The sequence below is a fragment of the Alternaria alternata genome, assembly GCF_001642055.1.
Source record: "Alternaria alternata strain SRC1lrK2f unplaced genomic scaffold CC77scaffold_10, whole genome shotgun sequence".
NCBI classification, from domain to species: Eukaryota; Fungi; Ascomycota; class Dothideomycetes; order Pleosporales; family Pleosporaceae; genus Alternaria; species Alternaria alternata.
The window spans coordinates 651,120-677,682 of record NW_017306199.1 but is presented as its reverse complement, the minus strand read 5'-3'; the positions used below and the strand labels follow the sequence as shown (position 1 = coordinate 677,682).

Here is a 26,563-nt window from a genome sequence, read left to right as displayed (position 1 = left end):
ACATGACTTCGGCAAAAACTAACTGCGTGCCTGCTCGTCGGTTCTCTTGGGATTTAGCAAAGTCGTATTTTGCATGATCGCTAATCTGGACCGCCTTTTCGGGTATCCCGTATCAGATTTCTTCCGCCTATGAAAGTCCCAACTTCGTCAGCGTTCTTCCTCCCCGCTCTCCCTGTCGTATTCGTCATTATTCTCCTCGTTATCTTCTTCCCCTCCTTCCTCATCTGGCAGCTCATATTCCTGGTCTATTTCGTCTTTTGCTGGTGTTTCTGGTTGTTCATCTTCCGAACTCGATTCGCCTTCTGTCATTCCTGCCAGGTGGTATTAACAGATGTTCAACATGTACTCGAGCGATGAAGTAATGGACAACAAAAAAAACATACCGGGATCGCCTTCACGCGTCGACCGATCGCATTGCGTACATGAGTCTGCGTTTTCTTCGTTGAGCCAGCGACATACTTCGCATGGCCACTGAGGCATCGTCGATAGGCTGCGGAGGGCTCCGATCGGAAAAAGGGCCCACCGGATAGATGAATGAACCGGCGGTGCCGCTCTTGAAGTCAAGGTATACTAACGGCAAATATCATGAATGCCGAGACTGATGTACTGGGATGGCACATTATAGTCTTCCCAGGGTACGGCTTTTCGCGCTGACCTATCCTGCGATGATTCTAGTGTTAGACTTGCGTTGTGTTAACAGTATCCATTGTGAAGGCTTAGCGAGTTTGATGTGAGACTCCATCATTGTCTCATTCATACAAAGCACTGTTCGACGGTACGCATGTATCCACGAGCGAAGATATCGCCTAGACTAAACACGTTCTTCACAAAGCGAGAACCATGCAGATTTACGCCGCCAAAGAATCTACCAAACAGATGTCTACCAATCGATAGTCAAGGGGTGGATGCAAGAAAATTGGTTGGTTATTCCTCAACCGCGACACCTGAATCAGCATGGACGCAAGTGAGTCTTCTCTGAACAGTCGCACACATCGTTGATTCCAAACTAGTCTAGAGAAACCAAATTTAAGTCACCTGCTCCTAGTGAATGTCATAATTTCTCGCATTGCAGTCATCTGCTCACTCTGCACATCTCCTTTTAAATCAAAAGGCTGTTCCGTTCCACTTACCCCTCTCCACTGAAGGTTCAGTCCGCAACTCATTCTCAACATTGATGTTATGCGCGGAAGCAAACTTCATAAAATACGTGATAAAGCCGCGAAGTTTCGCGCTGCGATGTCGAAGAGTGTACCTCAACCGAGATCAGCACCGAGTGCTCCTGCAACCATGCTTTTAGACCACCGTCCAAACCAAGACGAAGCAAACAATGAAATTGACGACTGGCTATCGTCCGGTTTGCAGTCGTACGTCGAAGAGGGCCAACGTATGCGTGATGCAGCAGACGGCATTTCTCCCGCAAGAACCTCATTCGTACAGCGTGGTACCATGCACGCGCTAGATAGATACGGCGAGCGTTCTCATTCTCTACCGCCTGAACGTTGGATGAGAACTCCTTCCGAGCCACACCGTGACAACAATGCAGATACTCCGCCTCGCACACATGAGCGTCTGCGCAACGCCCAAGTAGAACGTCCTGTCATCATCAATGGCGAGGGTCATAACATTCACATCAACTGCGGTCCTGGGCAGCAAAACGTTCACTATAGTGGATTACGCAACGACGGGGACAATTACGATGACGAAGGGTATAATGATGACAGATACAGCGACGACGGTTACAACAACGACTACGATCATGGCGACGATGACGAGAATGACCAAGATTACGACGCAGGTTACCAACAGTCAGGGCGTAGCCGTGATGCTCGTGATAACGGTCGCTTTCATGATGGGTACGGCAGCCATACTCGTGGTCGCCACATGCCTTACTGCGCATGTCGAGATTGCCAGCCTGATTTGACCCCTGATTATGGAAGTAGCTCTAGCGGGTCTATTGATCATTGGTAGTCGTTGGTTAGGCTATGCGTCTTGCAGGATGTCGTTAAGATGAGTGGTAAGCTGCAACTTACACTCCTTGGGATCGGAAAACTTGTATCATCTCGAATAATATCACACAGCTCGATTGTTTTACATGCGAATACTCTTGTTGAAGCGAACATTCGCCAGGAAGGGTTGGCATCGTATGTATCATTGAAGGAGACATTCAACAGTTTCGTCATAGTTAGTTGATTTGCACATAGACGTTCAAGTTGGTGATGATAGAATCAAACAAATTTGCTTACCCCTAGGTGCCATTATGATCACAACTACTGATACTACTATATTCTGATACATGAGAGTTACCTGGATATCCACATCCTTTCCAATATTGCTTTTGTCGGAGGAAGCTCCTTATCCGAACAAGCACATCCTTAGTCCCAAAAACGATCAACAATCTCTTTCGGCAGCGCCCCGATCCGCTTCTTCGTCTGCTATATTTTCATGTCGTCACCGCTCATTGCCACCAAGACTGCCGACCGATGTTCGGTTTTCTCCTCGACCGTCTTTCGCAACAATTGCAACAGCGTTACAAGCTTCTGGAGCACCTCCTGGTTATCTGCTTCCCAACTCTCAAAACCCTTGTAATTGTCTTTATGGTCACCTTTCTGAGTGACACTCTTTATTCGAATGTCCCTTCGCTTGTAGGTCCCATCAAAAGCTGCGTTGTGCTTTCCACCCAGGCAGCAAGTGGGTGTTCGACCCAGCCACATTTGATCGAGGGGCCGAGAGCTAGCATTGCTTTTTAGCTCCAAGATCTGGTGCTGTGGAACAACTTTGCCTTGAGGAATGACTATCGTACCCTGCGATTCATCGCATTGAATGTTCTCGGCGTTGTAGTCGCCTGGATCAAAGCTGGGGTGGACAGTCGGCAGCACATCAGGGTCCCGTGGCGTTACAATAGTCGGATCGTACGCGTCGACCTCATGACGTACGACTAAAGTTAGAGAGCCAAATTTGTACTTTAGCATTCGGTGATGAGTCGTCGCGCCATCGATCTCGGATCCGGTAAGTGCAGCCTCAAAGTTCCGACCGTATGAGTTAGGCGTAGATCTAACCTTCGCGTTGCGCACTTGTCTACCGATGAAGAGGGTATTCTTTTCGAAGTCAAGATGGAGATGAAACTCTTGGAAGGATGTACCCTTCAGGAACTTGATCAGGTTAAGTATTGTGGTGCGGTTAATCACAATATCTACGTCGTTCAAGCGGGTATCAGGGCTCATCAGAGCCATGGCTTGGAAAGCAGGTTCGTACTGGTATATTGGAGCACGTTCCGCGTGCTCGTCCATGAAATGATAGCCAGTATCAGGCGCGACACGAAGTGGGAAATCTTCTGCCCTTGGTCTTTTGAACACTGGGGGAGATCCAGGTACGGAAATTGTGGTCTTCTCTTTGTCCATGAAGCTGTAGCTGCTGCCAAGAGAGTAACCATCCGCCGAGGAAACAGTGTCTGGACTTGCATGGATATCGGCAAATGTACCCTCCCAGACAATCATGTCCTCATTCACATTGGTGTACATGTAAGAGTACCACTCCTTACCCTTCTGCTTGGCAAGCGTCTTGAGATTTGGACCGCCGTATTCGCGCTTGCCTGTGTTCTTGTCGATGTAATGTTTCCCGTGGATCAGAGATGTCGAGAACACAGGGTCGGAGGCAGAACGAGGGCGACCGAGATAAAGTGGTTGAGGAGGAAGTTCCAGATCTGTGAAAAAGGTGTTCTGTTCCATTGTTGTGTAGGAAGTGGTTGAACCGGTTGAAAGAGACAGTAGGTCTTGGTAACTGAGGGTTGTGGATGTTACATGATGTTGTGGTATATATATAGATAGGGGGGAAGGATTTCGGTCTTCAGGCATTCATTATACTGAGCGACCATCGCACCTGGGGGAAGGCGCATGGTGAATACTCAGGGCTACCTGTGTGGCTGCGCCCTGAGCTCTGTTCCGTAGTCGGTGCACATACACAGTGCTGGAATTGCGAGAGATTGGTATATATAGAATGAGGCAACCATGAGTTTGTCATAGCCTTTGTGGTTTTGTTCATAACAATACTTGTGCTCTAGGCCGATAGCAAGCACCCCATTAGTCCTATAGGACCTTTGTAAATACCCGTAGGTCGTCAAACCATCGCACCTAGCCTGGAATAGTGAGAGTATAGGCCAGTGTTGGATTCCTATGCTGTTCTCGTACGCTTCTTGAAGAAACTGGTTATTGGCAATCGCACGTGTTTGATTTTCTTGGTCTGTCTGCAGGGCTGCTTAGCCATCAATCTTCTTGGTTCTCGAGGTTGTCGGTGCTTCGTAGGCGCCGAGGTTACTCTAACTCTACTGTTCCGAGCATGGATCGATGGACCAAAAGCCTTGGGGCTGTCATCGAGGTACGCTCTTCTTCTTTGGCCGTATCTGTCTTTATCTCTGCTAGCATGAAGCTTCTTGGCTGGCGGCTCGGGTCGTTTCCTTTCCAGTGACGCGGACCTTTGTTTCGAAGCCAGATCAGTGAACGATCTGCTCTTGCTTTCCCACGGGTGTATATCCTCTTTGTTTCTTTCCTCACTGATTGGATACAAAGGTTTTTCAGAAGGTGCACGGTTTGGATTCTGGCGTCTCCAAATCTCCAGCGCGTTGATAGGTCCTTCTCTAATGAACCACGCATCTTCACCCTCAAGGAGTTTTGTCTCAACGCTTTCCAAGTCATCAACATACCCAAGATCTAGATCCGTATGGGGAATCTTCTCACGCCAAGCGCGACCTATGGCTCGTCGGTAATCACGTTTGGCGTCTTCAAGCTTCGCCTTCTCGCATTGCAACATGTCCATGAAGGCTGGTTTCACAACGCTGTCTCTGAACTCTCCAGGAATGCCATCCTCCCAGGGTGCCCAGCTTGAGTAATGATGACACATGTCTTCAAATCGATCGCGCGCCTTGCGTAAAGCGTTCGCGTATTGGTGCACACTATCTCGAATGCGACCGAGACTTGTAGCGGGCGTCTCACTTACAAGTCGGCGGGTGATGCCACGTCCCTCACCTCTAGGAAGTATTTTATCGTCGATGGAGTCAGGCTGTGTCAGTCCTGCTTGTAGCCAGGCGGAAAGCAATAGTGCACCAACATCCTCCCCCGCGTCTCTGCACGCTTGCTCAGCAGAGTTACAGTCTGCCCAAAGCCAGTTTTCATTGTCGATAATGTGATCGAATTCCTTACGCGCAAGGAACGCTCGAGTCACAAGATCTTGTCGTCTGTTGCGTTGCGCGGGGCTCGGTGGGTTTAATGAGTCCTGCATAGCTCGGTCGTGATTCGCTAATTTTTCATCAAAAATTTCAATGTCCTTCAGTATCCTCGACTTTTTATCCTGGGTTCTTATGTCGTTGTCGTCAATTTTCGTCCAAAGACTCTTGTATCGACGTTCCGCAGCAATCGCCTTACTGATACGTGTCCCTAGATTTTTTGATATGGTAATAGCCGGAACAAGATCTTTGCCGTCATGAGCGTGAACCAGAAGAGGCAAAAATGAAGAGAAGAATTTAGTTGTATCTTCTTTATCCTTCGTCCACCATTCATGGGCTACAAAAGGTCTTCTAGTGTCGTCTACTTCGGCGCTGGGCCTGCACTCGATAAAGGCACTCTGTGGTCCAGGGGTTCTTGAGCTTGAGCTTGAACTTTCCAACGAGGACGCTGTGCCCTGCTCCAAACTTGTCCGGATTGGTCTGTTATGCGTGGACACATTTCCTAAGTCTGTCGATTCTTCCAACCTGTTCGTCGAAGCTGGCTTGCTATGAAGCATGTTCGGCTTGGGCATGATGCGTTCGTTTGGTTGTTCGTTCGCGTTGTCCTGTAATGTTACCATCGCACGCTTACCATCACAATAACCGTGATCGTCTGTGTAATGTACGTTGCTGTCATGTGTAGCATAATATTTGCGAACTTGCTTCCGAATCTTAGTGGAACCTGCAGATTCGGCTTGTGTGTGAGTATCCACACGATAGGAATGCAGTACCATCTTTTGAAGGACAAACGACCCGACAGTTGTCTTGAGTTTCGGAACACCAAACAGAGCCCCAGACAAAGAAGTCGGTATGTACGGCTGACAACAAAGGTGTACCGCGCCATTCACTGCCGTTGTCCTCTTTGTTGTCTGAGTCAATAATAAGGAGAGCATATACTATCAGATTTGTTGCAAAACGTGTTTCAACGAAGTGTTTACTCAAGTAGCAGTCATTACAACCAAGAACCAGTGGCCACAGTGTTGTTAAGACCTCGACATCTGATACCCGCATTATCGGCGCATGCTGACCTATCACAGGGGTTTATAACTCGGGCGTTGGGCCCTTTAGAAAGGTAATGAAGGTCTTCGTCTCGTGTCAGTGTCCCTATGGGTTTCATCCGAGCTTAAGACAATTTGTGATTGATCTTGGAGCGTTGCAAGTACGGCACCTTTGCATCACCATCGTTAACATACGCCCGCGAAGCCTGATCGATATATCATATTATCGTCATCGTGAAAGATCATGTACTAAATGGTCTCAATCGTGCCTATGCAAATGACCAGTGTAGAAGCCGCGTAGTGGCAGGAGTGAATGATGTCCTTCGATCGGCTTATGCATGAAGTAACATGAGATTTTTCATTGCTTGAACTTCGACAAATCCACACACGTACCCTGGGCGTGAATACAACAAGATCTGAACACACAATGCGACCTAGCAGCATTGAGTACCTTCTCAAGATTCATGATGCTTGAGCGCTCTTGCCCAGTCAACTGCCCGCTCAATTCAACTGATACTCCGCTGTCAAAGTGCCTAAAACACCCCTTATTCGACCAAACGGCTGGTCTGATAGGTATTCCAGATTATGACGGATAAGTCACGAGAATCCCTTGACCCTGCAGCTCGGCCTCCAGCACAAGACCACCGACCGAGAAACAATCCAGACGAGCATGATCCTGGTAGAGTACGCCGTCATGAAACACCAATTGGAGGCGACCGTGTTCACGATACCGAAGAAGACGCCGCACATTCTGTAGCAAGCGACGTCACCCCGTCGGAACTTGACATGCGGGTACAGAGTCATTGGGGAATTGTTAAACCGGCTTCAGCAAATGTTGTGCGGAATATCGTGAGAGGCTCGCTCATCACTGCACCGGTGATACAGTTCGGAAAAGATCGAGACGGAAGACGGAAGCGGGAACGCGGTTTCTACAAGAGCCCACTCGGCATGATTCTTATCAAGAGGTACCCCTTGGTAGTTTATGATGTCGACCTTGATGAAAGACACTTGCCGAAGAGATTACACTGTATGCAACGTCACACCTATGGGGGAAGTGGGTTGCGGCGAGGGGCCCGCTTACGAGAGGACTATCACCTCCATGTCAAGCTTGTACCGCCCGGTCGTGACAAGAATGACAGAGGCGACGCACCAAATGAGCCTCTCATCATTGAAAGAATGTATAACAGCAAGAAAATATCGGAGAACTCATACCTCGAGTTCAGGAGCATATGTACCGTGGAATTGGATGAATATGTCGTGCTAGACGGACACTTGGAAATGGACAGTTGGGTTCGCCTGTTTGGGCTGTACATGTCCACTGTATCGAGAACTGCAACTCAGCAGCTACAAAAGACTCCAGAGTTTAGAAGACAGATCAGGGATGTCTTTGATGATCTTACCGGAGACCTAGACGAGAACGAACAGAGGGTAGCCGGTGCTGTATCGACAGATCTGATTCAACGCGCCACTAGCAACAACGCCTCACTTCAAAGCCAGCAGTTTCCCGGTGAGCGTGGTGAGGAGATAATATCTACGACCAGAGTTACCCAAAATCATCATCTCAAGACCCGCGAGGGTAACGTCATTAGCAACAACCGGCAAGACACGGAAGTGCGACATCCACGAGGGCGCTCAACGGAGGAGACACGACGTCGACGTAGTAGATCTCCACATGGAGTGGAGCCGGAGCGATATCGTAATCGAGATGATGCGCCTGAGTACTCTTCGCAACCACGGTATGATCGAAACCGGACTCAAGGTTACCATGCGAGACGCGAAGAAAGAAGATGGCCAGATAGTCGCAACGCTGAGAATCGTCATACCATACGCGAGTCGCGGCCCGGACGTCAGATTCGTCAATCTGACTATGATCTTAGGACCGACCGCCAATATGACCGGCGGGGCGGAAGGGGCCAAGGTCGTGATGACGACATGAACATGCGCCAACGCGGCAGGAGCACAGACAGAGGCGACGGACGTAGGTAATCCAGGGGGGAAAGAGTCTAATGAGCGAGCGGCAGTATGCTCTGAGCGGACGTGTAAAGCAGTGACATAATCAGAACGAGGGAATTTGAGAGATGTGGCCGCCCGAACTTCAGCATTTCGACATGGCCGCAGCTGACTTTCTTCAAGTAGGGTGTAGATCTTTGGAATCACCGCGCACAGTTTTCACCATTGCTATACGCAGTGGGGTCACATTATGCTGTCAAAGTGGGGAGCTACCGCATCGTGACGCTTTCCCGTTTTCGGGTGCATACCTAGGTAGGTCACAATCTCCTACTCTAATGTCAAGATGGCATCATTCTCACAACAGGTAGGTATCGAGTGACATAATCGAAAACATTAGCTCACTCTAGCTGTTTATCATCTCGTGAGTGTTCGCCGTGGGCAATCTTAGCTACCAAGCTATAACGATTGCGTCTATCCTTTGGTCATCACACCACCACCATTGGTACCGATCACTTGTCCCGTGATCCACCCAGCCTCAGGCATACACAGCAAGCCGACAACTCCTGCAACCTCATCTAGATACGCCGGCCTCCCACCCATGTCCTTCGCCGCAGCAATGGTATCTTCCGAGTCGATACCTTCTCTCGTCGCAGCCAGTGGCGCCATGTAGTTGAGCGACCAGACCTTCTCCAACATTTCCTTCGGTAGACCCGTATACATGCCAGTAGCCATTGCACCCGGATTGATGGAGTTGACTGTACAGCGTTCGGCGAGCTCTCGTGCCCATACCCGTGTCATTGCTTCAAGAGCGCCTTTAGTACCAGCGTAGCAAGATTGCCACCAAAAGCCCATCGAAGTCGTTATGCTGGAGACATTGATCACACGACCTGATCTATCATGGGGCAGATACGGTAGTGCAGCCTGTAGAATAAATAACGGTGCGCGCGCGTTTAATGCGAAGGTTGCTTCGAAGTCTGACAAGACGACTGAACCCATTGGCGCTGGATTGACAACGCCTGCGTTATTTACTAGTATATCGATCCGAAACCCATCGCCGTTACTGAAAGCTGATTTTACCGCGTCGATCAGTTGGGTTGGGCCGTTAGGCGTAGTGATGTCCACCCTTACTGGTAATGCCCGGACGGAATGCTGATGTTCTATCTCTTGGGATAGAGTAGTCGCGAGCACACTGGATGACTCTGAAGCGTAGTTGATGACGATGTTCGCTCCCTTGGATGCCAGATGATGTGCTAAGGCAGCACCAAACCCTTTCCAACGCTTGTCAACCCCGTCCTTGAGTAGTTATCGGAGGACAATGATGATACGTACCCCGTGATGCGCCAGTGATTATCGCAAGTTTGTTTTCCAAAGGCCTTGTCATGGTGCAAGTGGTGGCTGAGTTGACATGTGCTAGTCTAAGCGCGACCTTCTGAATTCTAATATGCATGCACAAGTGACAGCAAACCATGCATAAAACCCAACAAGTTGGTGGCGAACTACCCTGGATGCTGCATACAGCATATCAAACACTTTTCAGGGACTCTGATCCTCCGCGGATGCGGAAGAGCATGGGTATGATCCAGCTCTGGGTTCACAGGCTTGGCCAGATTAGCGGGGAAGGAAATGTAACTCAAGTGTCAATCACAGATTCGTTCGAGCTTTTCACGTTTCAACATTTCACAGAAAATTATCCTCATCCCGACTTGCAATTTACACTCTCCAGATAAGTCGTTCAATCCAGTCTTCCGTCATGCGGCTAAACAATCGCGTTGCCATAGTCACTGGCTCATCCCAGGGAATTGGTAGAGAGATCTGCCATCAATTTTTCGTTGAGGGTGCAGTGCTTGTATGCGCTGATCTTAAGCCAATTGGAAAGGGCGAAACTACTTCTACGCATGAATGGATTGTCGGCGAAGGCGGGCAAGCCATCTTTGTCGAGACCGATGTCAGTGTAGCCTCCAGCTGGGAAGCACTCATCGCAAAAGCTGTCAAGACATATGGGAGGCTTGATATGTACGTATAAACTCGCCTCGTAACCACCCATTCGGAGGACGTAAACTGATATCAGTACTTACAGTGTGGTAAACAACGCAGGCATTTGCGCTGAGGCTAGCAACCCATTACCCATCGACCAAGTCGACGAAGACATGTTCGACGCTCACATGCGCATCAACACACGAGGCGTTTTTCTCGGTTGCAAGTATGCCGTTCGACAATTCAAGGTACAAGAGCCACAATCCAACGGTATGCGCGGCTGGATTGTGAACCTCGCTTCTATGGTCTCCAATATCGGGATGCAGGGACTTAGTAAGTCATCCCGCGCAGGAATTAGCGAGTGATTTGTTTTTAGCGTTGGGCTTACGTTTTCCAGCTGGGTATACAGCGTCTAAGGGTGCCGTTGCAGCTATGACGAGAACCATTGCACTGGACGTCGCGAAAGGAGGCATTGTAGCCAATTGCATCGCTCCTGGATGTAAGTCAACTCTTTCGGTGTGGCAATGGTCGCCCTGACGCTCGTTATCAGTTTCTCAAACCGCCATGCTTGATGATGCGCTTGGTGGGGCCTTGTCCGCCGCAGCGGACGCCGTCAAGGCCTCCATTCCTCGCGGCAGCTTTGGGCACCCCACCGATCATGCAAGGGCTGCGGTGTATCTTGCTAGCGATGATGCGCAATGGGTTACGGGGCAGGTATTGAATGTGGATGGTGGCTTGACCGCGCAGTGAATCATTCTCCTGTAGCATTAGGATCGTTGCAAACATGACGGAGTCGTTGAGGCATAACGCATGTGCCGTGCTTGGGAAGGTCTGGACTGCCGTTCGGCTTTGCGAGTAAAATCTGTCTAGAACATCTGAGCTTTCGCGACTGATGTAGCTCCATACTGATTGTGGTTGTGCTTGCATGGTATGCAGTGTGCCGGGAGCGGGCAGTTTTCAGGGATGACGCGCCACACCCCGTTTTGTCCGCTCTCCCGTCTTCCCCGCGGCGGGTATCCGGGTGGGTTCCCCCCGTTCCCCCAAGCCTTCCTCACTGTGACGACTTTTCTCCCCTCTCCCCGATCCGGTTCCCTATGAGTCTACTCAAGACCCTGTACCGCCGGTTGTGGCTCGTATGGTAGTGGTAATACTGGTTGTCGCTTAGAAGCCTCACCATGAGATCGGCAGAGTAACGTGGGGGCAAAATATGCGCCTGAACTCGAAAGTATCATTACCATGCCGCATCCTCGCATGTCACGTACGAGATTCACGCTTCATCGCCAGCCTCGATTACGCGACCTTGTCACATCATAATCGGTGGCCTAAGCGAGCGTGCTTAGCAGCGCAGAGCCCTCGAACGTCTAGGATAATCCTGCGAGGTACTGCTTTGGGGAGTGAAAATGACCGCGACTGGGTCGTTGCTTCAGCAAGAGAGATACCCAACGTTGGAACGTGCCATCTCGTCTCAGTTTGCGAGGAAGGTGTGTGTAAATCTCAAGAAAGATTTCATCATTGGGGATCACTGAGGGCGCCATATGTCAAGGGATCCATGGAAGGGGGCGTTTTCAGGCACAGGTGTCTAGTTGCACCGCAGACATAAAGTGGCCATGGAGAAGGGCACGAGAATTCACAAAGAGCTATGTCCGGTCCTACGTCTCCCCAGTTGGCATTAGCCGTCCTCGTTCTCTTACCATTCGATGTCCTAACTTGGGCTCTTCGTTTCCATGTCCGGCTTTCGCGAAAAGCATGGGGGCCAGATGACTGGTCTATGGTGGTAGCAATTGTGAGAGAATAGTTATCATAATGATCTATTACGAGTACTCACGTTCCACAGCCACTCTTCATCGTGTCAACCATGGGCATGCTAGGGATCGCTTTCACAGGAGGTGGGAAAAGGGACAACGAGCTTACTGCAGATGAGAAACAAACCGCAATGTTCGTACGTAAGATGAAAGATCTTCTTAGTTGCTACGCTGATATCTGACAGTGGTGGTTCATCATGCAGACCATGTTCTGTCTAGCTGCCATTCCAGTGAAATGGGCTATCTGCTTTACTTTGCTGCGCATAGCCAATGGCAAGAAGGCATATGAATGGTCGATATATGCCATCATGGCCGCAGTCGCTGCCGTCATGGCTTCAACGACTATATATGAGTTCTTTCATTGCACACCTATCGCGATGAATTGGAGAGCGGTGGAAGGTGGCTCTTGTAAAGCTCAAAGCAACATCACTGGGTTTAGTTTTGCTCTCTCGGCGGTTTCCATCTTCTCAGATTGGTTCTGCGCCATCATGTAAGTTTGTTCGCAACTCGATGAGCTTCGTTGACTTATCATATCACAGTCCTATCCCACTACTCTGGAATGTCCAGATCGACTTCCGGGTCAAGATATCCATCATCGCGCTCCTCGGCCTCGGTATATTCGCGTCGACTGCGGCCATCGTTCGTCTCACCGTGACTGTCAACCTTAGTGCGACAACGGACTTTCTCTACTACGCTATGCCAGTAGCGGCCTGGGCACATGCAGAGCTAGGTCTTGGAGTAGTTCTTGCTAACCTTTCGGCTTTGCGCCCGCTCCTCGAAAAGGTGCTCGACATCGGTTCCGCCTTGCGCAGCGGCAGCAAGAAGCGCACCGGCGATCAAGCGTCCGGCGACCGATATATGGAGCTCGAAGAGGGTGTCCGCAATAGAAAGTCCGCGACACTATCAAAAAGGCTGAGTGTCATGAAAGGAAACGGTGCAACAAGTAGAGGCGAAGAAGACTTGGACGGTAATTCATCCCTGGGAGAAGATGACAGGTCCACAAGAAACATTATGAGCACAGATGGACGACCAAATGCACACAGTATTCAGGTTGATCATGAGTATGAGGTCAGCTACGAGAGTGGGAAAGGCTCATGAAGAACTTGAGTGATGGTTGAAGAACTGAGAGTTAACGGTTGATCTATTGGTACAAAGAAGGGGCTCGGGGAATTTATCGTCATGGTGATTAATATTAGGCTGCGTGAATATGGTAACAAGCTATTATGGTTGAGCGCCTCCTACTGAGAGTATGTGTGGAGTGAACCTGCTCCAGGTCTGCATCTGTGCCCGAACTTCCGCATTCTATCCCTCCTAAGCCTGGCTTCTTGGGTCTTGCGCATGTACCTGTGATGATTGGGGACCTGTGGCTTGGGATGCAACAGGACCCCTGTCGTCAACGCATAGCTAATTAGCCATTCTTGTGGTTAGTACCGACGCTCAGCAGTGGTGTAGCGATGTGCATCGCACCCTTGTCCGCCGCAGGTATTGTAGCCCTTGCGAACATTCGTCATCACTGATCATTGGACGGATACCCCCACCGTCAACCCTTCATCAGTGTGCTGAGGCTCACATCAGGTGGCCTTGCGCCTTTCCGCGACTTACGACCTCCACAGTCGAGGCCGAATATGTTCATTGATTGGCGGGTATATGTTAGTCACTACCCTTGCGGATTAACGTACCTCGAGGTCTGTCTGGATACCGTGCATACGCTACTGCATCCAGTCACGAAGTGGCGAGTCTGAAGCTGATCTAAGGCATGACAAAGGGGTCGGTCGTATCTCCAGATATGCATATCTCTTTGCATGAATCAAGATGCCATCTTGTCTTTGGCTAATATATCCCCCCTAGTACACCGATATTGACTTGTATCCTCGTTTCTGTTTTTCGCATATCCTTTCCAGGTTTCCGCAAATCGGCCTCATCAAACACAATGCCCAGTGTAGGAAGCGACAACAGTCCACCACCAGACATCGTCTCTGAGAAGGTCATCCCAGAGACTAACAATCCTCTTACCTCCCTCGACTCCGAAGAGGCAGACAAGCTACGTTCTAAAGCACTTTCAACCGATGTTACCAAGCTCAAAAACGGCTATTTCTCCAGTCCAAGAATTGTAGGGTCATTCATGGGAACGGGCATCGTCGTTGTTGCGACGTACTTCCAGTTTCAAGCCCTAGCTGCGGCTGTGTCTTCTGTCAACGCAGATATCGGACCCAGCGCCAATATCGCCCTTGTAAACACAGTATGGACTGTGTCGCAACCCATCTCGCTTCTGCTATTCGGTCGGCTCAGTGATCGCTTTGGCCGTCGCAACTTTGCCTTGGGTTCCTGTGTGCTTGCGATCGTTGGCGGCATAGTTGCAGCAACAGCACAGTCTATTGAGACGTTGATCGGAGCAGAGGTCATCATGGGTATTGCCTCTGGAGTACCAGCGGCTTATCCACTTCTAGCTGGTGAGCTAGTCAGCAACAAACACAAGTATATCGGCACTGCTCTGGTTGTCGTGCCTAATGTCATTGCAACGGGATTTGGGGCGTACATTGGCCTGCGGCTGGTCCAGGTGGCTAGCTGGAGGTGGATCTTTTACGTATATATCATGATGATGGGTAAGTCATCTCGAAAATGCCTGATTTTGACATACCAATGACAATGCGTAGTGCCTGGCGCTATCTTATGGTTCTTCTTTTACCACCCACCTTCTTATACCCAGCTCCACGGGAAAAGATCCAGCAAACTCGCAGAGCTTAAGAAGGTTGACTGGACAGGCGTCGGTCTCCTTGTCGCTGGCTTAGCTCTCTTCCTGCTCAGTATATCGTGGGGCGGTCCGGCGCAACCTTGGTCCTCTCCAAGAATTCTCGGTCTATTACTCTCGGGTGCTGCAGCCATCGTCGCATTCATCCTTTACGAAGTCTTCTTGCCGCCAGCACAACCGATCATTCCTATGTATTTCTTCCGCGACATGCGTGGCTTTACCTGTTTGGGGGTTATCTCAGCAACTTACGGCATCATCAACATCGCGCTCTTTGTTATGTGGCCGCAACAGGTTGTCTATATCTTCGGCTCGACTGTGAGCTCGTGGGAGGAGACCGCTTGGCTTTCAACGACAGCTGCATTCGGACTTTGGGGGGGTATAGTTATTCTCGGGCCACTCATGTCATGGATCGGTCACATCAGGTACCAGATCCTGATTTCCTCGATCTGGATGACCGCTTTTCTTGGTGCGATGGCCAGCATCACAGTTGAGGAAAAAGCTCGCGCAATCGCTTTCTCGTTTCTTGCAGGCTGGACTATCGGGTGGGGTGAAGTCATAGCAGCAATCGTCGTACAGTATGTAGTCTCCGACCAAGATCTCGGAGTGGCTTTTTGTAAGTTTACCCTTTCCATGTGAGATGTGCGATGCTTGCTAAGAGTGCTCAGCTGTCATCTCAGCATCCCGTACCATTTTCGGTTCCATCTTCACCGCTGCCTTTATCGCAGTGTATACGAACAAGGTGCCAGGCTATCTCACATCGATAGTACCGCAACGTGTTCTAGCGGATGGGCTACCTGCAAGCTCCTTGAGCGCACTTATGACGGCTGCAGCTACCGCCAATCAAACAGCTCTTCTCGAGATCGATGGCATGACACCGGAGCTGCTTCACACCACCAACGTAGCTGTTAGCGACGCCTACTCCAAGTCATACGCCTATGTGTACTACTTTGCTGTAGCTATTGGAGGGCTGGCAATCATTGCATCGCTATGTATGCGAGACTTTGATGAGTATTTGACCGGCCACGTGTCAAGGCAGCTATACCAAAAGAGAGACACGAGTACTGACCCATTGGAGGTAACCACGCGAGAAGTCGATGAAGTCCAGAACGGTGCTATTGAGGGCAAGATGACAGGTTGAGATCGTTGCTTTCTGTAGAAGACCAGGCTTGGAATTAACCTTTAGTACGAATAACTTTACGCGTTGTAGGGCTTACCCTCTTCAGGTTTGGGCGCTCCATGGGAGAATATACTGTCTTTGCTCCGGTTAAAATACACACTAAAGTACTTTTCAGATGCGGAAAGGCCGTAGCCTTGAACATGCCGTAAAAGAAGTCCCTCTTTCGTCCTGCAGAACTTGTGATTCTATTTACGCGATACATGGCAGGAACGTGTGGGACCAACGCAGAGGTATCACTTACGCTGAAAGAGTATATTCCGGATTCGAGAGCAGAGTGGCCCAAAGAGAGCGTGATGACAACTAGGTTGAAAGCGGAAGGGACGTTTGGCGTTCATTTCCTGGGACGATACCCGCCGAAGCACTAATCGCATATCATCGAGCCTTGGCATGTCGTCATTCAAGTCGTTCACGACGCGCTTGTTCCGCGTCAACACTGTTGCTCTGAACGCGAAACTAAATTGCTAAAACATACACGTTTGTATTCTGGTCACTAACAATATGATAGTCACGGTTCGACGGGTCTTATCTCTTGCATCCGAGTCTCGATCCGCCGCCGTCTATCCCCTACCGCGCGTTCGCTGACGCTGAGCCACTGCTCCGCTTTCTCCGACTTTTGCGACACCGGCTGTGCTATAGACTCGTATACTGTTGATGGGACTCGACAATCCTCAATGCCATCATTCCACACCGACTCGTCCGTCGAGCTCGAAACATCGTCATCGGCGTCCAGCGCCCGCTGCCATTTTTCTGCCATGTGCAGCACATATCCTGCAGGCTTCAAGTTGGGCTTAGCATTAGCATCGATGCCTTTTTTCCAAGCCTCTACGGCATCGTGATCAAGGCTCTTTATCTTGACTGTTGCATACTCCTTAAGGTCGTATGGCATGTTTAGACTCATGTTATCATCTGAACCGACGATGGAGACATGCGCCTCTGCTGCTGCTGCCAACTGAGCCTCATGTGTTGCTTCTGCGCGTTTCACTAGTCCGGCAAGCTCATAACAAGTCCGAACATGATCACGGCTGAACTCTTCCTCCAAAAGATGCTTTGATGCATCTGGTCGATCGACAACACCAGCAACATATGCCGCGAGTCCTCGTCGGAAGGTGTCGCGATGCTGCTCGTGCCGTCTTTGAGCTTCACGCAGCTCCCGACGTGCTTTCTTCTCCTCTAATTTGATGTAGGCCCGGATGTTCTCTAGTCGTCCTTCAAGGGCGCCTCTGCTATCACGCTGGTCCTTTCCAGACAAGAGCTCGCCTATCAGTCCGCATTGCACAAAAACATCCTGGAGGATATTCTCCACTGATAACGTAGCATCTTCCCAGGCTTGACGAGCAAGTTCGGCAACTTGTTCCAACCTTGCTTTCTCCTCTTTGAACGTCCTTTTTGCTTTATCTAGCTGGTTCGCCTCCTGCTGCATGCGCTGGACGACCTTGTTCTCCTCAGGGGTCGGTTTTCGGTCTCCCTTGAGCTTCACCATACCTCGCATGCGTTCAAGAAGATGTTCTCCAAAGATCTTGTTTTGCCTCAGTGCCTCATCCATTTCCCGCAATGGTGCGTCTTTTGCGCGTCGATATGCCCGCCCAGCTGACACCTGTTTTTCAATCATCTGGGCTAGCACATACGAAACTTTCATCATCATTATTGGCGGCTTAGAGCCAACCTTTTTCAACAGGAACATTTCGGAAGTTCCATTAGCGTAGAGCTGCTCGACACTTGCCTGGCTTCCAGTATCTTTATCCTCTATTCTAATTAAGGGAGAACTCAGACTTGCGTGACCGTCCTTGCTCGTGTCTTTGGGATCACTCGTAGTTTCTGGACCCTTGTCCATCTCTACTCCTTCGCTCGGACACAACAATTTTTTATCGGTTGAAGATTTACTTTCTTTGTTGTCATGTTCGATAGCTGGTAGCTCTTGCTGAATATCATTGTCGAATTTGGCGCGTTTATTTTGTCTTTCTTCCCCTGCTTCTCTTCCACTGACGGTTTCCGCATCATCCACTGTGAGTTCTCGTTTTCGGTTACTCTCGATCTTACTAGCTGCGTGTTGGGCGTCTCGCTGACTATAGCCATTCATGTTAGTCATACTGTAGTATTTGTATCGAAGGCTCAGGAAGGGTTGGTGCTCGGTAAATGTATGGTCCAAAAGGAACAAAGCACCCGTTCGCATTGTCTGCGCATTGTTCTTCATCATCTCTCTAGTGCGTGAGCTATTATTCCTCGATGAAGTACAGTCGAGTGGTTATCATCTCATTAATACTCTGAAGATAGCTACCGGTCACTCAAAACATGTGAGTAACAACGTCTACGTTGTACCTTGCACCGATCTGCTGGCATCCGTGTCTCCGAGTAGGGCGATCGATCGTTCGGCGGACGTTGTGAAGAATACCACTCTGTCACCAGCGACGGTAAGATCATTCCGCTTCCACTCTCAATGTTGACTAACTATGCTTTTGTTTAAGAACGTAAAGGCACTATCAAAGATCACCACAAGAATATTCCCATGGTTCACATCAAATCTTACCACAGGCATACTACAATCTCTGTAGTCCTGAACTAAACCAGGGTGCTTCGATCTTGGTTCCTTCGCACATTCAGGCAGCTGTCTCCATTAGATTGACAATGCGAAGCCATATCGATAGAGTACATCCACGGGGACCCTCAGGTGTTACCAGACCGCTTCCAAGGCGCCGAAGCGCAAGGTATTCGAGACTCACAAGAAGCGATGAGGAATTGGACAGACGCCTAGAGCTAGCGCTGCCAGTTGGTTGGGACGGTCTGATCATCGATCAATATCCTGACGAACAGACCGAAGCGGTTTATCTTGTCAAAGCTTCAAACATCAGGCAAGAGCGCATACTAACAGAACAGCAGATATCTGAATTCAGGCCAGGCGATTTAGTACTCGCAAGCGTCCATGAACCGACTACTGATCCTAACAGCAGAGTTGGAGATGACAGTATCACAGCCACGATGTTTGGCAAGGCAGTGTCTAAAGATCGTTTCCACATTCTGCTGGAGAAACATCCCAAGCATGGGGTATTCGCTCCAATCGGATCACGCGGTTCAAAGGGATTGCAGGGCCTCAGCGAAACGGAGCGACTTTGTCGAGTTGGCTTTCGTAAAGCAGGAGAACATTTTGATCGTGACAGACTTACCGATGAAGACCCTGAGTTTTTGTCCCTGAATGCTCCCGTGGAGCTTGCACAGGGCGTTCTGGATCGTTGGTCGTTCTTGGATCTCTCTTACCGAACGTCATTATATTGGTCCTCAAACATTCGATTCAGAGGATACCTTCACAGATCAGATACACGAAGGGTACTCGAACTTTGCGAAAGTATGAGCCGTGTCAACTTAGCGTCAAGTAATGGAGCTACGCCATCAATCTCTCCTCCAGATAGGAACGCTGTCACAAGGCCTGACTCACCTCGTAGTGCCGATTCTATAGAACAAGACATCGATCTTGGCCCAGTTCTCTGGGAGATGACAGGTCAAAATGACTACGAACAGTCAACTTTTGACAAGCCAGACTTGGACGATAACGACGACCCGGATCGACCGAAAGGCACGGCAGAAGAACAAAAGAGGGCATTTACCAAACGGAACACGGAAGTTGCATCAGTCGTTCAAGACCTAGTGAGAGCCGAAGAGAAACTCTTCAAGGATGTGAATGATGCCACTCTTCTTGCAGCCCAGGCGGAGATACATGCTAGAAGAGCACTGATAGATTATCAGGACATGATGTCGGCCGGTACAGCAGGAGAGCATGCCCTGGAGCTTTTCAAGAATGCGGCCGAACAAGCCGTACTAGATCGTGATACGGCACGAGAGAAGAGGGACAGATTGACTGCATCAGTTGAGGAGGTACTGGCGCATCCAGAACTCAGGCCCCGCGTACCTGCTGGCACAGACATCAACGAACAGCGACTGACTATTATCAACAACGCCACCAAGTCGCTTCAGGATCGACTACAGAGTATCGCCAAGCAAAAGTAAGTGTTTATAGTTGGCCTGCTTACATCACTAGGCATGACTAGTCACGGCCACAGTCAAACGTAATATGTTGACTTGCTACAACTGGCATTCGGCATCGAGAATACTCATCAGTGCTATCAACTAGCAATGTGTACGTTTCCTTTCTTTTGCGTTCAAGCGTTCATTAGCGGTAAGCAATGAAATTCATCAATTGCATTTGTCCAATGACGAGTATTGCATGATGATTATACAACAGCTCTTCCCGCCAATATAGTGACAATGGCAAGTCATCACGGTGACTCCCATGTGAAACATTGCAGTAGCTCGCAGCACAACACAGGAAATTAGGAAACTGGGCATGAAAATGTTCATATTCGTAGGACATTTACAACGGTCTTGAAATAGGACATAATAAGATATTGGGTATTATCGCATCAAAACATCGTCAACTCCACAGCGCCTCGCTCTTGTTCTCTTACAATAAATTCATGCTCGCGTCAAGTTCGATCCCTCAAAAGCATCATACCATCCCTTCATCTCCCACCGCCGTGACTGCAACCATTGCTTCGTCTTGGCATTTTCGTAGATGTACGGCTGCTTCCACCACTTCTCATGTACACTGACCAGACCTTTAGCAATGTCGTTGTCGTTGGGGCAACGGATGTTCCAAGTATAGGCAATCTCCCGCCAAGGCATGGGTCCGTCCCAGCGATGCGCGTGGTTGATAAGGTTTTGTTCGGGATATCGGGGGTCGAAGGAGCCGGGTGTGTTGAGTAGCGTCTTGTAGTACTCGAAGACGGGAAGCGAAGGCGCGAGGATGAAGAACCCGGCGTTCATGTTGCCGGGGCCCTTGAGACCTGTGCCATGTGTAGGCGGGAAAGTATGGGACGAGTCCCAGACTTCGGAGTTGGACGCGAGGAGGTAAGTTGAGGGCAGATCGGTATCGTTGGACGGCTTGGTAGCGAGAAGCTGAGCGGCGGGGTCGTCGAATACTGGGTCGAGATTCTTGAGCAGCATGGAGTCGCCGTCCATCACGACGATGCGATCGTACTGGGTCATCTCCCAAACACGCAGCTTAGTCATTACGTCGTCCCATCTGTGCACCTCGGGGTGGACCCAACTGTCGTTGGCAGTGTGCAGGAATTCTACAGCATGAACGATGGCGCCATCCTTCTCCAGCCGATCGCGTCGTGCCTGGGTGACGGTAGGAGTGACCATGACAATGACATCATGCTTTGTGCGCGTCTCAGGTTTATGAATGAATTGCCAGATGAGGATACGGATGGCTTGGAAGTATTTGTCGTCCTCCAAATTGTCTGCATCGCCATTTGGCTTAAACAGGTCGTCGCCTTCAGTGGGAACTCCCGTGAGGAAAGTAACGTATGCTAGCTTTTCCGGCCTGTCGGTACCAGTGACGTTGGCTTCGAGATAGGGCGGTGGTGTGGGAATCGGTTTCGGCTTTTCGGGTTCGGCGGCTTTGTGGCTGATTAAGGCCGGCATAGGAATTTTGTCGAAGGCGCGCGTTTCCACAGCGAGAAAAATGCATGTCGACAATATCACTACTGTCGCCAGTGTGATCCGGATCCATCGAGGGCTTGTGAAGATGTTCCAGGGGCTTGGAGACTTCATCCAGGCGGGCTTTGACCCACCCATGGACGCCAGCATGCTGAAGATACAAAGAAGTGCAAAGTCTACGCAAATTGACAGCAGCGCAGCAGGCTGTATTTCAATCTCATCCCTTTCCACTCCGGTCCCGTAAGCCCTGCCGCATGTGGTTGGACAGCATATTATGCGAAGGGGCAAACCCGATGGGAGGTAGCAGTAACCGTTCGTGAGTCGTGCAAGCCCTGGACAATCCTGCGCTTTGGCCAGACCCTGTCGGACGCTGACAGGCCTGACATTGAAAGCTTGGCGGTAATGCAGAAGTTTGATTAGTTGGTAAGCACTTAGCGGAGATGATCTTGCGCCTTAGCGGTATTTTCAGACCAACTCAGCCCTAGCCGACGCGGTTTCCCTGGGCATGGTTGCCTACCGAACAACGTTCAAAAGAAAGGGCCGAACACGCTGCTAATTAAGACTACCAGTGCAGACTACATTCCATCATCGTCATTGAACGTCTATATGAGATGACCTCGAATGGAACGGAGGTAACCGATGTGAGTTCAGATGTGTACTTCGTATTGATATTCTCGCTAGACTGCCAAATTTAGCTAAGCCTATGCTTGTCGTGCCACGACTTTAACCTTGGAACACGCTACAATGGGCGCCTAACAGGGAATTCAGCAAAGCGTGTACTTTTGAAATTTGAAGGAAGACAAACGTCTGCAATAAGCAAATTCTGCTCGTGAGTAGCTCGGCCGCAGTTCCAGACGTTCAGGCTAATCCGGCCGGAACTACGCACGTCCACAACTGGGCTAATTTGGTGTGAGTGCACGCTGAAGAGAAACGCGACGCGGTGACAGCGCATGCATGTCTTGCAAGGTTGAGGAAGGTATCGGCATAGGCCGTTGACGCCGATGCCGTGCACTGCCACCCAGTCAAGCTTACACCTGTTGCGCAATGATCACCAGGAGTGGGGCATGCTGGCTGTCAGCTCTACACGACGAGACATGAACACACACAGAGTGAAATAGGTAAGTAAGATCGACTTATCTGGTCATGCTAGTCAGATATGTTAGCGATTGGCGAACATTGGGTCGAGTTGACACGTATAAGGCCTCCAGATGTCGCAGTATACGTACGCTCCTCTCGCAGACTCGCAAATCCGGTTCCTTCGCATACAACGACATGCAGCCACTCTGCAGCTAGTATGTGACTTAGAACGGGTTGTTGTCCCTTTCGGCGATGGATACACGGCGCTTTCGTATACATGGGGTGACCTTACGCCGACGCGTAGCGTTCTCATCGAAGGCAGAAATCACGATGTTCCTCAGAACCTTTTCGATTTTTTTCAAGCCTACCTCGTCGCTCATCCCGGGGGATCATCACCCAATGGGAATCTTTGGGTTGATCAAATATGTATCAATCAGCTCGATCATGATGAGCGGAGCCAGCAAGTGAGCATGATGGATAAGATATTTCGATCAGCGAGCAAGGTGCTCGTCTGGTTAGGATGTGAGCCTGCTATGGTCGAAGCTGCGCGACAGGTGCGGTATGGCGATGGCGACACTAGTAATGCTGTCGCGACATTGTTGCATCATCCATACTTCTCAAGGGTCTGGATTGTTCAGGAAGTTGCGCTCGCGCGTAAAAAGGTTATTGTATGTGGAGACGTGCAGCTCGAATGGAGTGACTTGCTTGATGCTGTAGCAAAGCACTTCGACGTCTTGGACCGCATACCAGCAGTGGTCCATGAAAAAGAACACTACAGAACGCTGGAGATGTGTCTGTACAAGTACTGTTGGAACGACTGTCACGACCCGCGGGACAAGCTGTACGGTCTACTTGGTCTGACTGCTGAAAGGTGGCGCATCAACGTCAACTACAACAAGTCATTACTGGAGGTATATCTGGACGCTGTCTGCGCGGTCTGCGAAGAGCTGTTCGACATCCTGGATCCGGACTGTTTTTACGATGGATATATCGAGTCCCCCGTCAACCTCGAAAACTATCGCACAACACTCCTTGCTTTGGGTGTAGCGATGGGTTTTCCTAAGAATCAGCTCATGGGCCTGGGACCCTTCATCGAAGCAATCCAAGTAGTGTACCACAGCACGTATTTACGAAACATCTCGTTCAGTTTCACTGGGCTTCTCCACTCGAAGGAACGAGAGCAAGACTGTGCGTATGATGTAACACACCCGAAAGCAAATATTGCAGTCCGTTGGGGCTCGATCATAGCAACCCGGCGAAATCCTTTCGTACGCGACGTTATCCCTCGGATGGGCTTACAAACAGCCTCAGCTTTATCGCAGGACGATGTACGCGGCGAAGATGATGAAGCAGGACCAGCCTGGGATCGATGGTGGTTCGAGCACAACGGTAGGACGCAATACTTCATCTGCCCACACACCGACGAGGTTGCGCTGTCCAGATCGACAGAGTTTTGAGGTATTCCTTGCCGCTAACGCTTCTGAGTGCCGATATCCCGCGACACTCGTGTCCGGAAATCATAGCCGGTAGAACTCTGTTTCTCAGATGCCATCCTTGTGTTGATCGCCAGTGTATTGGAGATGGAGTCAGGAATCGCCGTCCATATCGAAGGAATCGATGCTAGAGCCTGCAGCCTGGCCTTGGCCGTTCAATTGATGCTAATTGAGGCATTATAATAAGGGCCTCGAATCTTAGCGAGAGGATGGAGATGTGCCTCTGGGTCTGCTGGAGGCCTAAAATCTGTAGGGCAATGGTCATTGGCTTTCGCTGAGCGCTCGAATCTTGGCTTGAATGATGAGCAGTATACAGACTCGGTGGCTGTACTCGGGGTACGTCCTGCAATCTTCATATCCGTCTTTGTAGCCTGCCGTTTTTGAAGGATTCTGCAGTCATTCGTGGAACCTCGGACGGCTCGTGGAGGCTGTGCCTTGCCATCGGTAAAAGGCGCCCACCGCTCCTGCATGCCAAGACTTCGGGTAACGTCCCACTACAGTGCCCGTGCACCAGATGAGCACCATCGCCAGTTGAGCACCCCCAACAACTTAATATAGTCAACAAGATGAGGCTGTAGAGCCACCACAAATCGTAATAAAATTGCGCAAAGCTAGGATTATACTATATACAGGCCTACGAAAGTTTTGGCTTATTCAGAAATTTTTTTGGAGGGCGTTATCGGTCGTTGCTGTTGACTACGCGGTGGAGCAGCTCGTGCAACCCTTGCGGCTCCCACCACAGCTGGAGCAACACCACCACACTTTTGACGCTTTGTAGCTGGCTTATGAGGTTTTGACGCTTTGCGCTTACCTGATTGGGGCAATTGTATAGCTTTGGCAGCGTCGCGGAGGCTTCTATGATGCTCTCTTTCGGCTTTCTCTGCAGCCTTCTGCTTTCTGGTCTCCTCCCAACCCTTCTCCCGCTTAACACGGGCTGCTTTTTGAAGTTGAAGCTGGCAATCGCGAGCTGCCTTCTTGATCTCGGCTTGCTCGGCTTTTTGAAGCTTTTCAAGCTCGGCTTGTTGTTGTTGTTGTATCTTGTTATCCTGAACTTGTTTGACGCTTGTTGGTGACCACTAAACAGCTCCACTATGATACTCAGGATGATCCTTAAGCTGTAGGGTATAGGATTTGGTTTCCCGCCTCTTCTTGATGGCTAGGGACTGCCTGAGGCCTTTGAGTTCGCCGTGGAGGAGTGTATTTTGAGCTGCAAGGTGGTGTAAACTTCGTTGAAGCTTCCTGACGTCCTTGCTGTTACGATCCCTTACCTTACGACGTACAATTGTCTTCAGCTTGAGCCAATCCTCCCCGGAGAGTACAGAGGTTGAACTGGCTTCTGAATCTGACCCCTCCTTAGCAAACTTACTGAGTACAACGTCTGGGTTGGGTGGGTGTATCCCAGTTGCTTCAAAGGACCTCTTGATGAGGGGAGGTTTGAAAACCTTAGTCTAGGACCTCTAGAAGAGCGGGAAGAAGTCTCCTTTAGTTATATTGAGTATCCCTTGGCTGTCTTGAAGGTATTGAGTCAACTGAGTTGAGTAAGCGTTTGCTAGAGGTTTGAACATTACTACATCAAGTGGTTGAAGCGTATGGGTAGCGTGAGGTGGGTAAACAGCTAATAGGATCTTGTGATCGTGGCAATAATTGATAAAGTCCATTGTAACATGAGATCTATGGCCGTCAAGGAGTAGTAATCGATACCTAGTTGAAGCATGCCGCCGGGTTTCTCTTTCAAACACCTCCTTGAGCCAATGCAACCCGATATCGTTGTTGCTCCAGCCAGAGGGTGATGACGTAGTAAATACTGAGTGGTTTCCTGCTCGTACAGCATCAACCCAGCTTGTTTGTATAGCTCCGTTGGCTGCCTTGAAGATGAGAGAAGGACTTAATACGCTCCCATCCGAACAAATACACGCCACAACGGTGATCCACTCACTTGAGCCATCCTTAAGCGGTTGGCGTACCCCCTTTTTATCCCAACGTGCCTTGGAGAAGATACGCTTTGTTCTGCTAATCCTTCTAAGTTGAAACCCCTTTTCGTCTATATTGAATATATGGGAGGGTTGGACGTTGTACTCCTCTATCTTTTCAACCAGAAGCTTGAAATACAAGCTGTACTTGGCTCCTGAATCGGCGTTGCAACGAAGTTTGCTCATCCCCTTGCTGTGGGCAGAGATGAGATGGTTGGGGTGCCGGCGGATGAACCGGTCAACCCAGCTTTCTGAAACCGGCTTTCCAGCCAAATCTGAAGCAAAGCGTTGTATCATTTCCTTCGTAGGTGGCAAACGTCGTTCGGTAAGCGTATCGATGTATCGTACAAGCTCCTTCTCGTGTTGTGGATGGAGGGAGAGGTTGCGCACGCCATAGGCCTCAGTTTCGCCGCGGTGTCGTCTCATCAACGTCATTCGTGCTACACCATGCTTTTTCGCGATTGCTTGGTACGAGAATTTATCTCCTGGTTCTCGCGATTCGATTTCTGCAATCGCTTCTTGAATCGGGTCCATATTGGTTGAGTTTTGACGCGTTGAAGTTTTGTTGTTGTGGTGGTGGGGGTGCTCAACTGGCGATGGTGCTCATCTGGTGCACGGGCACTGTAGCG

General features: G+C 49.9%; 13 protein-coding genes across 13 annotated transcripts; 7 read left to right on the top strand and 6 right to left on the bottom strand.

Annotated features, from left to right (window-relative positions):
• Positions 1-147: 147 nt before the first annotated feature.
• CC77DRAFT_1061330 (hypothetical protein) lies at positions 148-480 on the bottom strand (the record flags this gene model as incomplete). Its single annotated transcript, XM_018528419.1, has 2 exons — positions 148-311; positions 384-480. The coding sequence occupies 2 exons, from the start codon at positions 478-480 to the stop codon at positions 148-150; spliced, it is 261 nt and encodes an 86-aa protein (XP_018386176.1).
• A 756-nt stretch (positions 481-1,236) lies between these two features.
• CC77DRAFT_1008784 (hypothetical protein) lies at positions 1,237-1,968 on the top strand (the record flags this gene model as incomplete). The annotated part of the gene is made up of 1 exon (XM_018523558.1): positions 1,237-1,968. One exon carries the CDS (start codon positions 1,237-1,239, stop codon positions 1,966-1,968), a length of 732 nt encoding a protein of 243 aa, XP_018386175.1.
• Positions 1,969-2,708: 740 nt separating this feature from the next.
• Positions 2,709-3,632, bottom strand: CC77DRAFT_922144 (hypothetical protein; the record flags this gene model as incomplete). Its single annotated transcript, XM_018533729.1, has 1 exon — positions 2,709-3,632. A coding segment is annotated over one exon (924 nt), but the record flags the coding sequence as incomplete, so codon positions are not given.
• Positions 3,633-4,014: 382 nt separating this feature from the next.
• Positions 4,015-5,988, bottom strand: CC77DRAFT_1070339 (hypothetical protein; the record flags this gene model as incomplete). Its single annotated transcript, XM_018529109.1, has 1 exon — positions 4,015-5,988. The coding sequence occupies one exon, from the start codon at positions 5,986-5,988 to the stop codon at positions 4,168-4,170; it is 1,821 nt and encodes a 606-aa protein (XP_018386173.1). The 3' UTR covers positions 4,015-4,167.
• A 1,359-nt stretch (positions 5,989-7,347) lies between these two features.
• On the top strand, positions 7,348-8,405 carry CC77DRAFT_1020410 (hypothetical protein; the record flags this gene model as incomplete). The annotated part of the gene is made up of 1 exon (XM_018525042.1): positions 7,348-8,405. A coding segment is annotated over exon 1 (806 nt), but the record flags the coding sequence as incomplete, so codon positions are not given.
• A 268-nt stretch (positions 8,406-8,673) lies between these two features.
• CC77DRAFT_1061325 (NAD(P)-binding protein) lies at positions 8,674-9,583 on the bottom strand (the record flags this gene model as incomplete). Its single annotated transcript, XM_018528418.1, has 2 exons — positions 8,674-9,470; positions 9,532-9,583. 2 exons carry the CDS (start codon positions 9,581-9,583, stop codon positions 8,674-8,676), a joined length of 849 nt encoding a protein of 282 aa, XP_018386171.1.
• Positions 9,584-9,855: 272 nt separating this feature from the next.
• Positions 9,856-11,091, top strand: CC77DRAFT_1020408 (NAD(P)-binding protein). The gene is made up of 4 exons (XM_018525041.1): positions 9,856-10,215; positions 10,280-10,509; positions 10,574-10,675; positions 10,727-11,091. The coding sequence occupies exons 1-4, from the start codon at positions 9,953-9,955 to the stop codon at positions 10,924-10,926; spliced, it is 795 nt and encodes a 264-aa protein (XP_018386170.1). The 5' UTR covers positions 9,856-9,952; the 3' UTR covers positions 10,927-11,091.
• A 1,093-nt stretch (positions 11,092-12,184) lies between these two features.
• On the top strand, positions 12,185-13,076 carry CC77DRAFT_935405 (hypothetical protein; the record flags this gene model as incomplete). Its single annotated transcript, XM_018534442.1, has 2 exons — positions 12,185-12,468; positions 12,518-13,076. The coding sequence occupies 2 exons, from the start codon at positions 12,185-12,187 to the stop codon at positions 13,074-13,076; spliced, it is 843 nt and encodes a 280-aa protein (XP_018386169.1).
• A 587-nt stretch (positions 13,077-13,663) lies between these two features.
• On the top strand, positions 13,664-16,025 carry CC77DRAFT_988940 (fungal trichothecene efflux pump). Its single transcript, XM_018536280.1, has 3 exons — positions 13,664-14,581; positions 14,633-15,340; positions 15,393-16,025. Exons 1-3 carry the CDS (start codon positions 13,909-13,911, stop codon positions 15,863-15,865), a joined length of 1,854 nt encoding a protein of 617 aa, XP_018386168.1. The 5' UTR covers positions 13,664-13,908; the 3' UTR covers positions 15,866-16,025.
• Positions 16,026-18,363: 2,338 nt separating this feature from the next.
• CC77DRAFT_79378 (hypothetical protein) lies at positions 18,364-20,132 on the top strand. Its single transcript, XM_018533210.1, has one exon. The coding sequence runs from the start codon at positions 18,527-18,529 to the stop codon at positions 19,898-19,900; it is 1,374 nt and encodes a 457-aa protein (XP_018386167.1). The 5' UTR covers positions 18,364-18,526; the 3' UTR covers positions 19,901-20,132.
• A 42-nt stretch (positions 20,133-20,174) lies between these two features.
• CC77DRAFT_1020404 (nucleotide-diphospho-sugar transferase) lies at positions 20,175-21,694 on the bottom strand. The gene has a single exon (XM_018525040.1). It carries the CDS (start codon positions 21,542-21,544, stop codon positions 20,366-20,368), a length of 1,179 nt encoding a protein of 392 aa, XP_018386166.1. The 5' UTR covers positions 21,545-21,694; the 3' UTR covers positions 20,175-20,365.
• Positions 21,695-22,349: 655 nt separating this feature from the next.
• On the top strand, positions 22,350-24,010 carry CC77DRAFT_79366 (HET-domain-containing protein). Its single transcript, XM_018533209.1, has 2 exons — positions 22,350-22,512; positions 22,595-24,010. Exon 2 carries the CDS (start codon positions 22,603-22,605, stop codon positions 23,926-23,928), a length of 1,326 nt encoding a protein of 441 aa, XP_018386165.1. The 5' UTR covers positions 22,350-22,512; positions 22,595-22,602; the 3' UTR covers positions 23,929-24,010.
• Positions 24,011-25,766: 1,756 nt separating this feature from the next.
• CC77DRAFT_914647 (hypothetical protein) lies at positions 25,767-26,468 on the bottom strand (the record flags this gene model as incomplete). The annotated part of the gene is made up of 1 exon (XM_018533664.1): positions 25,767-26,468. A coding segment is annotated over one exon (702 nt), but the record flags the coding sequence as incomplete, so codon positions are not given.
• Between the last annotated feature and the right edge of the window lie 95 nt (positions 26,469-26,563).